The sequence below is a fragment of the Coenobita brevimanus genome, chromosome 78, assembly GCF_032717465.1.
Source record: "Coenobita brevimanus isolate Jiangsu-jjx chromosome 78, ASM3271746v2, whole genome shotgun sequence".
NCBI lineage: Eukaryota > Metazoa > Arthropoda > Malacostraca > Decapoda > Coenobitidae > Coenobita > Coenobita brevimanus.
The window spans coordinates 40134484-40147550 of record NC_137031.1 but is presented as its reverse complement, the minus strand read 5'-3'; the positions used below and the strand labels follow the sequence as shown (position 1 = coordinate 40147550).

Below are 13067 nucleotides of genomic sequence, written 5' to 3'. Positions count from 1 at the left end.
CACCCTATAGAATATTGCCATACATAGGTTATGCAGTTTTACAAGGAAGAGCGCTCAGTTGCCTTCAACATGCCGAAGGTATCGGTACAAAATCTTCTTCAGGAGGCCTCCGCTGGCGGTATTACTACTACGCTGAAAATATGTACCGGTAAATATCGTAATTTCCATGTTTGTGAGTGAGGAAATGCTTGTCCTGCAAGAAAAAAACAAATATACAGTAGTGACACCTTATCTGATCACAAATTTGACGCTGGTGACACAGTGCGACCATAACACATCGTTCGCCTGGCACCACCGCATGGAATATTTATTACTTTGCAGACCTGTTTCAGTTTTTTTTTTTTTTTTTTTTTTTTTTTTTTTTTTTTACCACTGAACTTGTTTTTTTTTTCACTATCTTTTGACAGTGTTATTTGTTTTTTATTTTTTTCTGAATATTTGAAAACTGCCACACACAGGATGTACATGTAAACAAACACTGACGCAGTGAATGGGTTAAGGGAATATTGCTCCATGCATGTTTTATATAAAAGGCATGGATTGAATTATAGATATACTGTATGAACATATATATAATATCTTAATATGGTGTTTGCTTGCTGTATATGATGGTTCTACTCGTGTTTTGATATACAGGTGATCTGGTACAGATTACTGTATTTTCATGTAACAACACAATTACCATAGTCACGGTTGAATAGTAGCTACACGTAATTTCTTTTAATGAGGGATTACTTTTAAGAAGGTTTTGATTAACATTGTCTGAAACAAGGTTTTAAGTCTGTTTGATAACATTTCCCTTTTGTCCGTCCTTCATTCAAAGCAAGATGATGGATGTACATTTTATTTAAAGAATACTGATAATATTGTTGCATCTTGGACTTTTTTGCCTTTTGTATCAAATTTATCCAAAAATTACTCTTTGAAATTCATATGCATTGAAATACTTTATAAAAATTGTTTTTCATAAATGATTTACTGATAGTTTTTCACCATTATCTCACATGAAATTTTAAATGTATAGTACAGTACTTAACTGGCTATGCTGATTTCCTGTTAAGCTTACATGAAGGAGAGTGTGTGACAGAAAGTTGAGTGTGCATTCATCAACAGTGTTTCTGGTGGTAATCAACTATTTGTTACATTTCCATCTGTTGTTAATATCTGAGCTAGTCTCAACCATTAACCTTGATCCCTTACACCTCTGGGTTATGGCTTACCACTCAGTCTTGGGCCTCCTCTTCTCTCCTTCTTCAGGCTTCGGCCCCTGTCAAGTCCTCACCAGGCACTGTTAATGGCACAGGGACGCGTGCCGCTTCAGTCACCTCTAGGTAAGATGTTTAAGGAGTATCTTTTGAACTAACATGAAATTGTCCAAAGGAGCACAGTAAGCTGTGAACACAGATATTGTTGACAGCTGTATGAAGTTCCCAGATACTTTGTCATTGTAACAGATTTGATGAAATTACTATATTTGTTGTGTTTGTAATTTTGGCTAATGATGATTTTTTTATTCCAGATGGAGTGCATGATTTGTGCTATTTGATATTAATTGAGTTGGTTTAATTATGAGTACAGTAGTTCTGCTTTACTAACCAGATTAAGCATGAAGTTTATACAGACATTTGTATATCATGTAAAGCTCATATAGTACTTCATATATTTAAGTGTTAGTAATATACATTGATATTAATACTTACCCACTTACACACCACATTTCCTGTTAATCATTGAAAACAGATTCAGAGGTTGCAGGTTCAGTCAGGGACAAAAGATTGCCTACTGTTTCACTTCTTACTTGGGGCGTGTCTGTCATTTTTTCTCCTTGATGCATCTTATGAAAGAAAATGACCAATGGAGAGAGAAACATGCAAATTCTCTCGCAGATGACAAATATTAGCCAGCAGAGTGAAAGTGAATAGAGGATGGGAGATAATAGGCAAACATGTGTTCCTGACTATATCTGTATTTGGATCATTAAAATATCTACCAAGAGATGCAAGTGTGGTTAATGTAGATATACAGGTGGGAGATAGTCCATCCCTTATCACTATCAACCAAAGTCTGCCACTGAACTAACAGGTCTCGTAGCATGACCAGAGCCCCGTCAGCATCCAGTATACCTGTGGCAGTGGCAGCCTCGTCAAGGTAACATATTCAGCTCGCCCCATCAAAGACAGTTCCTCGTATAGCCTTCCTGCCTCGCTCCCAGGCTGCCCCAGCTTCATACATAATCATAGCTTGTCATATTTTGAGCTCAGAGTAGTTCCAAGGCATATTTTGCTGAAGGAAATTTGCCTTCTCTCATATGCAGATAACTGTACACATGATATTAGCTGCTCTGCTAGACATAATGCAAGTATCATTTATGTTTCAAGCTAAAGTAGAACCGGAACCGAGTCAGAACTATGATTATGAGAGTTGTGTTCAGCTTGCACTTTGGGATTTATGCACATTGACATTGTGTCTTTCGATCTTCTTCAAGTCTTTTACTGTATTGCTAGTGGCTGCAGTGGTTGCAGTACATTGGAAACTTGTAAGATATGGTAAGAAAAATACTTAGGAAATATTTAATGCTAGTATTAGTATTTAGGAACTTCTATAAAAGCATTTTCTTGGGAATAAATGTTATATGTTTTTTGTGGGCACCTTGTATTAAAGGTATTTCTCATTCTCACACTCTCTCTTCTTAGATATTTAGCTGTTGAGTGGAAATTCTGTCACTAATACTGGTAACCATTTTTGATGGGTAAGCAATTGCATGAACACCACGGTTTGGGGGTTGCATGAAGACTAATTGTCTGTATATATGCAGAACCTAGACTGTTACAAATCACATCATACATTTTGTGAATGCTGTTATATCATGGCACTGAAATTATTTTCCTCTCCAGGTTATATTCACCGACTCTGTCCAGTCGATTGAAAGAGGCAGGAATTAGGTAAAGCAGTATGCACTGAGCATGTTAGTGTGTGTTAGTCCTCTCCTTGTCTTGTGGCCACCTTGCTCCCAAGTGACTCCTCATGAACAGTGATTTTTGTTGAAATCCTTTTAATCCAGCCTATAATCATTCCTCCAAAATTGAATCCTCAATACCCTACCCTTCCTTGTTTTATCATTATTCATAGATGACCCTGTTTTCCTAACCACTGTATTAATTACAAGTTAATATTAGGATAAAGGAGAAGTTATCCTTGTAGCGGAGCTTTTTCAGCTTTTGAAAAAAAAGTAAATCCTTGTTCATGGAATAGCTTAAGATGTACACCAAACACTTAAAGCCATACAGTGCTTATTTTTCTCTTTTAATAATCGAGCTTTACATGCCATTTTTATAATTTATGCAGTTTAGCTTGAGATCACAGCAATGCATGTATCAAACCTGTTTCAGGGCTATTCCCCTTCACTCTCGTATCATCCACCTGTATTAATGCTAAACTGATCACAAAGTATTACTGGTAATTATTTTCACAAACCCCTGTATATTGACTAAACTAATAAACTGTGACAGGTTTAATGCTGGAGTAAATAAACTGCTCTTGTGTAAAATTCTGTATGGTTGTCAATTGTTTAGCCCCATCAGTCTGATGCTTTATTTTTTATTTTATTCAAGCTATCTTTAGGTGATCCTTTTCAGGTCAGGAGAGACTTCTTGAATTAGAGGGGTTTGGTTTAGCCTTCTTCAACCTCTTCATAGCAAGAATTCTCCCCTTAAAGTGAATGAAACTGTCTAGCAAGAATAAAACAAAAACATTGTCATCAGATTGAAGGTGTTAAAATGATTAATCTTCAGTGGGTGGTTGTGATGTGTATGTGATACAGAGTTCAGTGCAGCCTAAAGTAAAATATGGTGGGATCCTATAAATCAGACTGCTATGTATACTGTTGACTGGGTCTTTCTTCTTTTAGGACCAAAATTCCGGTTCTTGTGGGTCCTACTTCTGATTGGGAACGGTAACTCTGTGTGCTGTTAGACTGTTTTGACTGTGATTTTGCGTTGATTTATGAATATGACCATCCTGTAGCATTGTAGCCATTGGTTATGAAAGGTTGATTACTACATAGTAAAGCACAGTTTATTATTGATTTGTGACTTCTTAAGTGAACATAAAAGTAAGAAGTTGTAAAGTCATACTGAACAATATCATACACATTTACTGGTACCGGTACTGTATAATGCAAATATTCATCATGCTGTTTTTTTTTTTTTTTTTTTTTTTTTTTTTTTTTTTTTCAAAAAGATGCATATTTACTAACTGTGATACAGCTGATCACCTTTCATATATTTCATAATGGTTTGCATCTACTCTGTATATATATATATATATATATATATATATATATATATATATATATATATATATATATATATATATATATATATAAAATTATAATTTGATAATGGTATTTGTTTTATCAGATGTTGCATTGCTTGATGGTTTATTTAAGATGCATGTGCATATTTTTGGTCTTTTTGAAGTTTGTGATTTTTTTTTTTTTTTTTTTTTTTTTTTTTTTTTTTTTTAGGTCCCTCACCATTTAATATAAATGTCTTCTATATATCGTGTATGAACAATTTAAGAAATTATTGGGAATAGTTTTAGGTGTAGGCATTTTCCATATCAGTGATGACCTGATCATTTGCATGAGATATTTGGAGCTTCCTTAGCATAGACAGTGCCATGTCTGTTGAGAATTAGCTCTTTTAAGAATTATTTGATTTTTTCACTGATTTTATAGAGTGTATATTTGGACTAAATGTTTGTAATATAGTACTTTGTGGTATTCATTAGTGTTTATTTTCAGTTCAGTTTTTAAATGTTCAAAAACTCTCAAGTTAGTAAAATTGATTACTGTGGTGTGAGCAAATAAGAGTTATAGCATGCCAAGAATGTGTTTTAACAATCTTCATTAATTTATTGAAGGAGTATTTTTATAAATTATTTTTATATTCAGACAACCATAGTTTGAAAACTTTTGTCTTTAAACAATGAAGTTGATTGCTTGATGAGAAGTAGCAAGGAAAAAAATATGTATATTGATTTCTTATTAACTATTACTTACTGTGTTGGTGATGGTTGTTTTTTTTGGGACAGGACTAACCTCTCTGGCTCCACCTCTAACCTGAATGTTGCGGGAACTCCTCTCAGGTAAACTTGCATCTAACTCCTGTGCTGTTGTTTAGTGTGTCTTGTGGCTTACACCTGAACAGCATTGTGAAAGCATAAAAGTGAGAGTACAACAGCTGGCTGTTTGATGTTGAACGATATATATATCTTGAAAAATTTTATATTGGGGAAGCCACCAGTTTCATAATTACATGACTAATGCAGTTTATGGGATGGGATTCACTTGTAAAGTATCAAAGTAAGCAATCCAGTTGCTGATTGTAAAAGAATGGATAATATCAGAATTTAACCACCACTCACTTCCCTTCATGCTGATACGGTGCTCATATGCCAGTTCTAGCACCATCTCTCCTTGATAATACCAGTGTGACTTCTCCAGGTCCCGAACTTCGTCAACAACTAGTCTTAACTCCAATCATTCCACAACAAGCAAAATCCCAACACTGAGGTAACTAACAGAGGGTGAATGGATGGGGCATGGGTTGACAAAGTTTGTATGTCATCTTGTTTTAACAGTAGTCTGGTTAGTTTATGTAGTTGTGATTAACTGAATAGAATATTTTGTTTAGGTTCTAGTTTGTATTTTTGTGGGTGCTGCATGTTGAAATTTTGTTCTACTTAACAGTATCAAGCAGCAATTTTTTTTTTTTTTTTTTTTCCCCTCCATGTAGTACTAATATTGTGTTGTGTGATTCTTTAAATGAAACTAGTCTCATCCATTCTCAGCTTTAACTTATATTTTTTACTAGAACTAATAGTTTTTATATCCTTTAACAACTTCCAGACCAAAAACGTCCACAACACACACCACCTCTTCCAAGACTTCAACTACCACAAGGTAACCAAACTAATGATACAAACTAAGCAGTAAAAGTTCTCATGATAGAAGTCATACTAGTTTATGATGGGTTAATTTCATGGTTATATTTTTGCCCTAGGTAATTGTTATATTTTCGTACTCCAGTATTCATCCAGTTTAAAATATCAAGTGCTAGAACTTTTACTGTTCCATGATTTTAGCACCAACTTGGAATATGAGAATAATTTTAACTAACATTAACAATGAAGTCATATTGTAAAGTCATTTGCAGTTTCAGCAGCATTCAGTATTCACGGCACAATACTTAAAACCATTGAGGGTGACCAGAGTTAATGAAACCGTTTGTGTTGGTTATGTTGTGCATTGTATTTTGCACATATATAATAGTGACCATAATGGTGTTAACCTGCTGGAACCCCCTTGCCAGGGAATTTTCTTTCTCAGAGCAGGTTTGGGTGTTACTACATGGGCATGAAGAGTATGAAAATTAGTACAGGTATTTGTCAGGTATTTATTACATCCCCTGACATTCATAAGATTCCATCTTAAAGTACATACGTAATAGGTCTTCGGTGAGAAATAGCTAATTGCTCACAGAGCCTGTATCGTAAGTATTCAGAAATGAATACAAATTTCTTTAGTATTTTTTGCAGTTGCTGTGTTTTAACACAAGCAACTTTTTCCTAGTATTAGGCCGTTCAGAATTACAGGACCTGAGTGAAAATGTGAAATTTGAGTTCAGCTTTAAAAAAAAGAGTAATTTCTTACAATGCTTGTTGTTGTTGCTGCTGTTGATGTTGATCAGCCCCAGTTTGTCTAGCCAAGCAGGCTGATCAGCCACAGGCAAGCAACCACTCTGCAGGGTTTTCCCATGTAGTTAATCAATGTTCTCTTGCAACTGGAAGCACTACAGCAAGGCACGTGGAATAGTGTGGAGTTTTGGTTTGTAGATGGACTTTACGTTTGCATTTCTCCAGCCAGTTAACGGGCACCAATGCACGCTCCACATAACCCCATAATTTGGTTATATAGTTACAGTACCATCTCACATTGTAAATGGTTTCCCGGGGTTATAGGAAACCATTAGGCTTGTCATTCACTGTAGAGCCACCTGAAGTGGAAAGAGGAGTAATATAGTAACAGGATGAAAGGGGAGAAGTAAGAAGAGAGGAGGGCAGACACAGAAATCGAATGAGAAAGGGAAAGGAAGAAGTAGGCAGCACTACATACATCGAGTGGATGCTGGTTGCCACCACCTACCACCTGTTTTCACATGCAGGTGGAATTTCTTCTTTCTCATTTATCAACAGATAAGAAATATTGTTCTTTTCTGATGATGATGATGTCATTCCTGTGTTAAAAGTTACACTTATTTTAATATACCAGGTAATATTAAAGCTATACATCATAATGTTCTCTTTTGGCAGGCAGATGATAGAGAAGAATTTTTAATATTTCAGTGACCTTCATTTCACATCATGGTTTATAATTCAGTGTGCGTGATGGAAAATCTTGTGCTTTTTTGTAAACATACCCTGCTGCTTACGTAGCAGCTAATGTAATATGTATATTACCAATATGATCAGCGTGCAGGAATGAAAAGTCTTACTTAAAATCATTTTGAAAATACAGTATATGTAGTGTTATGATTGATTCCAGTATGATGACGTCAGCTGAATGGATGCACAGATGGAAAAAATAGGCAGCAGTCCCTTCAGTAGAAAAAAAGTCATGGGTCAGAAATGTTTGTCATCTTTCACAGCCATTACCATCATTTTACTATAAATTCACCCTCACTTCAGCATGCATCATGGATTTTTTTTTTTTTTTTTTCCCCACCTGAGTGTGAATAAGACTTCACTGACCCATGTTTTAGTGTCCTGGAAAGGATACCAATTATTGTTTTTGAGTATACATGCATTAAAAAAAAAAATGCACAGGTGTATAGAATGAAGGAAAGAAAGTCATAAGAGGAAAGATGGAAGAGAGAAAGGGCAGGCACCAGAGAGCAGCAGTCACTTGATGTAGTGCTGCTTTTGGGTGCCAGCTCTTTCCTCTGTTCCTTCCATCTTTCCTCTTATGTCTTTCCTTCCTTCATTTTTTCCTCTTCCGTCTGTCTGTGGGTGACTCTACATTGAGTGCCAAGCCAAATGGTTTCCTGCACACCAGGAAACCATTTACTATGCTGGGTGGTAACCATCTAACCAAATTATAGCACCTGGTGGTTTAGTAGGTAATTAAGGCCTCCAATCGGATTGGGCCGGTGCAGGTTTAATTCCTAGGGTGATTGGGGTTTATTGTTCACGTAATGCCATTGAGATCACGAATATGGTTATCACATCATTGTACTGTACACACTTTAGCAAACATAAAATGAAATTTTGGTGTACTTTTGATGGTAGTTGTACTAAGTGACACACAATGCAGACTACAATATTTACACCATTACAGTATTTACACTATTACCAGGGGGTGTGGCCTGGGGTAATATGGGGAGGGTAGGCCTACCACCCCTCCCACCATTTTAGGTCTAACTAATATATTCGTGCCATGGCAATCTCTTGAAATAGAGTTTGTATTTATACTGACCTGGCAGTGAGCGTGTATTTAGGGTTGCCTGTATTTATACAGACCTGGCAGTCAACGGTTTAATGTTTGATGGCTTCTCCAACAGGACTCGGAATCCTTCAGGGTCCAGCAGTCACGATGGAACTACTAAAGTGCCACGACGAACATCAGGAGCTTCTGACGCCAGTAGTGGAGCAGCCAGGAAGACTGGAATAGTTGAGCCCAAGCGCAAAGTATAAACAATATGAGTAGTTCATATGGTTGTGTTGGGGAGAACCAATGCCTCGTCATTTTTTATGCAATGATTTTTTTTTTTTTTTCCCCCATCATGGTTTAAAAAATGACGTGACCCTGATGTATAGTATAAGATAAAATAAGGTATAGACAGAATGTTGCTGGATGCTACAGGAAGCTGTGTGCATTATTTTAATGTTAACATGTCCAGCACTTTATTTGGAAAGAGCTTTAATGAAACAGACTTTAGTGAAAGTTAGGAAATTTCTTGAAACTACATTCTCATTTTCATGTATCAATTTTTTCAACTTGTTTTTCATGATGCTGTCCCATTTCTGAATATGCTAGCATTTGTGATACTATGACAGGACAAGCCCTGTTGCCTAACATATTGGTAAGATGGGATATATTGAGCCCAGGTTGTGTTTTTTTGAACTTTTAAAGTCTAAAAGTGAGATACTGAAATGCAACAGAGGCTCCTTATGTCTGGTCTGGCCATGAACAAGTGATATAATTGTAGGGTAGTTTGAGCCCATTTTGAGATTTCTCAGCCATTCCACTCAACATATCTCGCATGCTTTTTATATAGGTTGTTTTTGTGCAGGTCTTCTATGACATTGCTTTAAGGTAAATATTTGAAAACTTTTTAGTTTGGCTTAATTTAAAATTTATTTAATGATACCAGTTTTACTGATATTAAAAGTGGATGCTATAAAATTTCTTGCACACTTTTTACGTTTATTGAATATGCCGGTATCAGTTGAACCAGGACAGATGCTCAAGCCAGCAGTTATTTTCACTATACTGGTTCATAGACTAAGGCAGTTATTTTTTTATATACTCACCTTTAATGCTTCATGTCTAACTATTGTCCGTTGTGCTTGCCATGCGAGCCTCAGTGGGTCATTCTTAGGTTGCCAAACTGCCAAACCTTGCGATATAATGTGTTACGTTGATTTTATAACTCCGAGCTCGTCTGGAGTTCCATGGTGCTTAAATAGTCTAGGATTTATACTAAGCCAATTATTCTGGTACTGTTTCAAAATGATCCTCTAGGTTTTTGTCCAGAGTATGAAATGAAAGTCCTGAAGAGAAAAAAAGCAGTAATTTGGGTCTGGTAATATACACTTATCAGCTTTTAGTACCACAGAGTAAAAGAGGACTCTAGTATTGTCTTACTCACACGCAGAACTAAACTCACAAGTTGAAGTTTGTGATCATACCCATGTTCACCACACACACAGAAGCTTGAGTAGGTCTGCTGTGGCGTGGTTTCAGGTCCATGATAAATCGAAGCAAGAGCTGAGGCGGCTCTGGGGAATGTGATAATGTCCATGAGAGATGAGGTGGTGGGTGGGTGCAGGCTGGTTCCGGGTATTATTGAGAGGGCACCACCATCAGCCTTCTAGTGGTCTTGTCCCCATCTTGCCTCCTTATCCTTCTTGGCTATACCACAGGTCAATGTTGTTCTAACTTGTAACTTTTTTTTTTTTTTTTTTTTCCCATTAAGATTATTTCTGACTCCCTTTTTGTTGTATTGTTTGTATAAACATTTTGCTTTCATGCTTTGATATAAGTTGTAAATAATACAGTGTAGGAGCCCAAGCGTTAATAATGGGGCTAAAAATAAATTCAATATAACTAAATGAGAATCTGATGTACTAAAATCTTTGGTTATTCTATAATTGATCACTCGTCATAGCATATTTTTTGTATTTAAATTGCTTATGATTATACTAATGCTTCGATAATAAACGAGTAACCAAAGTGAATAATTTTTTATCCTCTAATGAATACTGATAAAAGGCTAAATGATTGCATGCTGCTAGAGAGAAAAATGCTTGTATGTATCTAACTTAAATACTGAGAAAGGACAATGAAGAGGACTTAATGACCTTGTGATTGTGGTACGTAAGGTGAAACTGAGTGGAGCTTGAATGAGGATGGGTGAGAGGAATACTCAAGAGTGAAGGAGTGAAAGTGGAAAAAAATCAGGGCAGTGGTAGATGAATTTGAGCAGAAACCATGATGGGTTAGAAGCGTTAAGAGTGTGTAGTACTGCAAAGGCGTAATCTATTAAGACAGGAACAGCATGGGGGGATGTGGAAACAATGAGCATCTGAGAAATGAAAGAATTGGATAGAATTGATTCACCAAAGGAAATCATCTGGAAGAACAGCAACTATGTAAAAAGATGCAATTAAGAGAAAGGTGGAGGAGACGAATGAAGAAGTTGAAACAAAAATGTATGTTATTCTAAAAACAGGAAACTGCTTGGGAATGAGGTGCAAAAAAGTGGAAATGCATGTGGAAAAATTAGTGAAAACTTTTAAGGGGTGAAAATGGAAGACGGCTAACAAGTTGCAATGAAATCAGAGGAGATTAATATTCTGAAAAACTGATAGAATGGAAATAGCAAGATAAGAATAGTGATAAAAAAGATTAGGCTGGATGGAATCTGGTGCCTGAGGTTAAACAGTTGAAGAGTGAGAAGGTAGCATTTGTTAAAGTGTATGCGGAATGGAGGAAGTACATTTTTTTTGGGGGGTGGGGGGTGGGAGGAGGAAGTATGTAAAAAAATTGTGGTAGGTGGTGGCGGCCATCATCCACTCACTTCATGTAATACTGCCTGCTTCTTCCTTCACCTACATCAGTCTTTTTTTGTGTCTGCCCTCCTCTCTTCCCATTCCTCCCATCTTTCTTGTCACTTCTTATTACTCTTCTCTCCTTTTCAGGTGGACTTACATTGAGTGACAAGCCTAATGGTTTTCTGTAAGCCAGGAAACCATTTACAATGCTGGGTGGTAACCATATAACCAACCCATACATGTTCCCCACATGTCAACAAGTGGGTTGGCGGAGGGTTAGTGCCCCTCCCTGTAAAACAACTAACTCAAAGACAAATGGCCACCCCTTATGGGATTGTGATGTCTGGCTATAGAGACATAGATACAGGTGTTCCTCCCATAACGCGCTTTGCTGTAGCGCGATACTGCTCTAACCAGGCATTATTTTGCAGTAGGAAATAAACATTCTAACGCGGGCCCTGTTAGAGCCATGCGGTAATTTGAACCGGGCAGGCTGTGGCGCAGTGTGCCCAGTTGTGGTGAGGTGACGTTGGAGATTGCCAGGGACACCAGTGACACTTCAGATGAGCGGTTTATGCAAAAAGTTGAGCAACAAGACAGGGACAAAGAGGAGAGGGAACAGCTAGAGGAAGAGAGGGAGGCCAGACCAGCAAGTGAACCCAGCAGTGCAGTTTTAAGTCAAATCCTGAGTCAAGCTGAGTCTCTCAAGAAGTTCATCCTTGACAGCGACCCTTCCCTTGCAAGAGGTAACGACGTTACTAAGCAGATTGTTGATGCAGTCAATGTCTACAATCATGCACACCGACCGAGTAAACCGCCATAAACATTCACCGATCACTTTTACTTCGCCAGACAAGCTGCCGCTGGTCTACAGCAAGAGGATTTCCAGCGACAGCAGGGTGAAGAAGCTATGGAGGACCTAGAAAGTGATGATTGGAGTGTTGCTAGCGAAATAGACTTTGGTGGATTTTAGTGTGTGTTCTCCCCCTCTACTCCATCTCGGTCGACGTGTGTCTGCTCTTCTCCTCACATAAAGTACAGTACAATAAATAAAAAAGTCCTGTATTGACCTGATGTATTTTTTATAATCATATTAATGCTTTTAGGTGTAAATTGAGAGTTATAAAAAAATTTTGTACCACAAGGGAAAACGTGGACTTTGGGCAGGGGTGTGAAAGGAAATTGGGGTTTTCAAGAGTCCCTATAACGCGATATTTGCCTAGCGAGGTTGATGCGGAAGCAAATATCCGCTTTAGGGTAGGAACACCCGTACTTTACAGTAGTATCATAATGTGACAGGTTGTAGTGTGTGACCTTCATGCATATGGGAGTGAATAGGGAGACTGCCAGAGATAGAGGAATGCGAAGAGCTGCCATTAGGTAACCAAGGCCGACACATGTAAGCATGTTGAAGCCTTTGTTGCCCAGATACTTCGGAACAGTTCCCTTACACAGTTATATCATCCAGATCGGTTTCGGCATGCAAAATTGAAGTGAAATAGGATCCACAAGCAAGAAAAGAGGATATACAAGGGTGGGGAGAACTATCAACAGCATGCCTGGTGAAATGGGCCCCACACATTGAAACTCCCAGAATCTTTATTCCATCTTATAACAAATTTCTTTATGCAGTACACAGTAAGTTGCAGCTCTTCAGCCCCAGTCATGTCTGGCGCAACAGCTTCACCAACCAGTTTCATCGGTCTGCCACCAGGTGGTCTAGCGTCGCC

At 37.5% G+C, this 13067-nt stretch overlaps 1 protein-coding gene and 1 long non-coding RNA gene across 2 annotated transcripts in view; both read left to right on the top strand.

Moving 5' to 3' along the window:
- The window catches only part of shot (dystonin-like protein short stop), a 250965-nt gene extending 240716 nt beyond the window's left edge, over nt 1-10249 (top strand). Inside the window, exons 48-54 of the mRNA XM_080279354.1 lie at nt 1258-1331; nt 2895-2942; nt 3908-3952; nt 5095-5148; nt 5507-5575; nt 5912-5965; nt 8622-10249. Of these exons, the coding sequence (XP_080135480.1) occupies nt 1258-1331; nt 2895-2942; nt 3908-3952; nt 5095-5148; nt 5507-5575; nt 5912-5965; nt 8622-8754 (477 nt within the window). The 3' untranslated portion in view covers nt 8755-10249. The remainder of the gene's footprint in view (nt 1-1257; nt 1332-2894; nt 2943-3907; nt 3953-5094; nt 5149-5506; nt 5576-5911; nt 5966-8621) is intronic.
- Nucleotides 10250-11354: 1105 nt separating this feature from the next.
- LOC145408674 (uncharacterized) lies at nt 11355-12357 on the top strand. The gene is made up of 2 exons (XR_013898964.1): nt 11355-12083; nt 12190-12357. It is a non-coding gene; the product is annotated as an uncharacterized LOC145408674 (long non-coding RNA).
- Nucleotides 12358-13067: the final 710 nt, after the last annotated feature.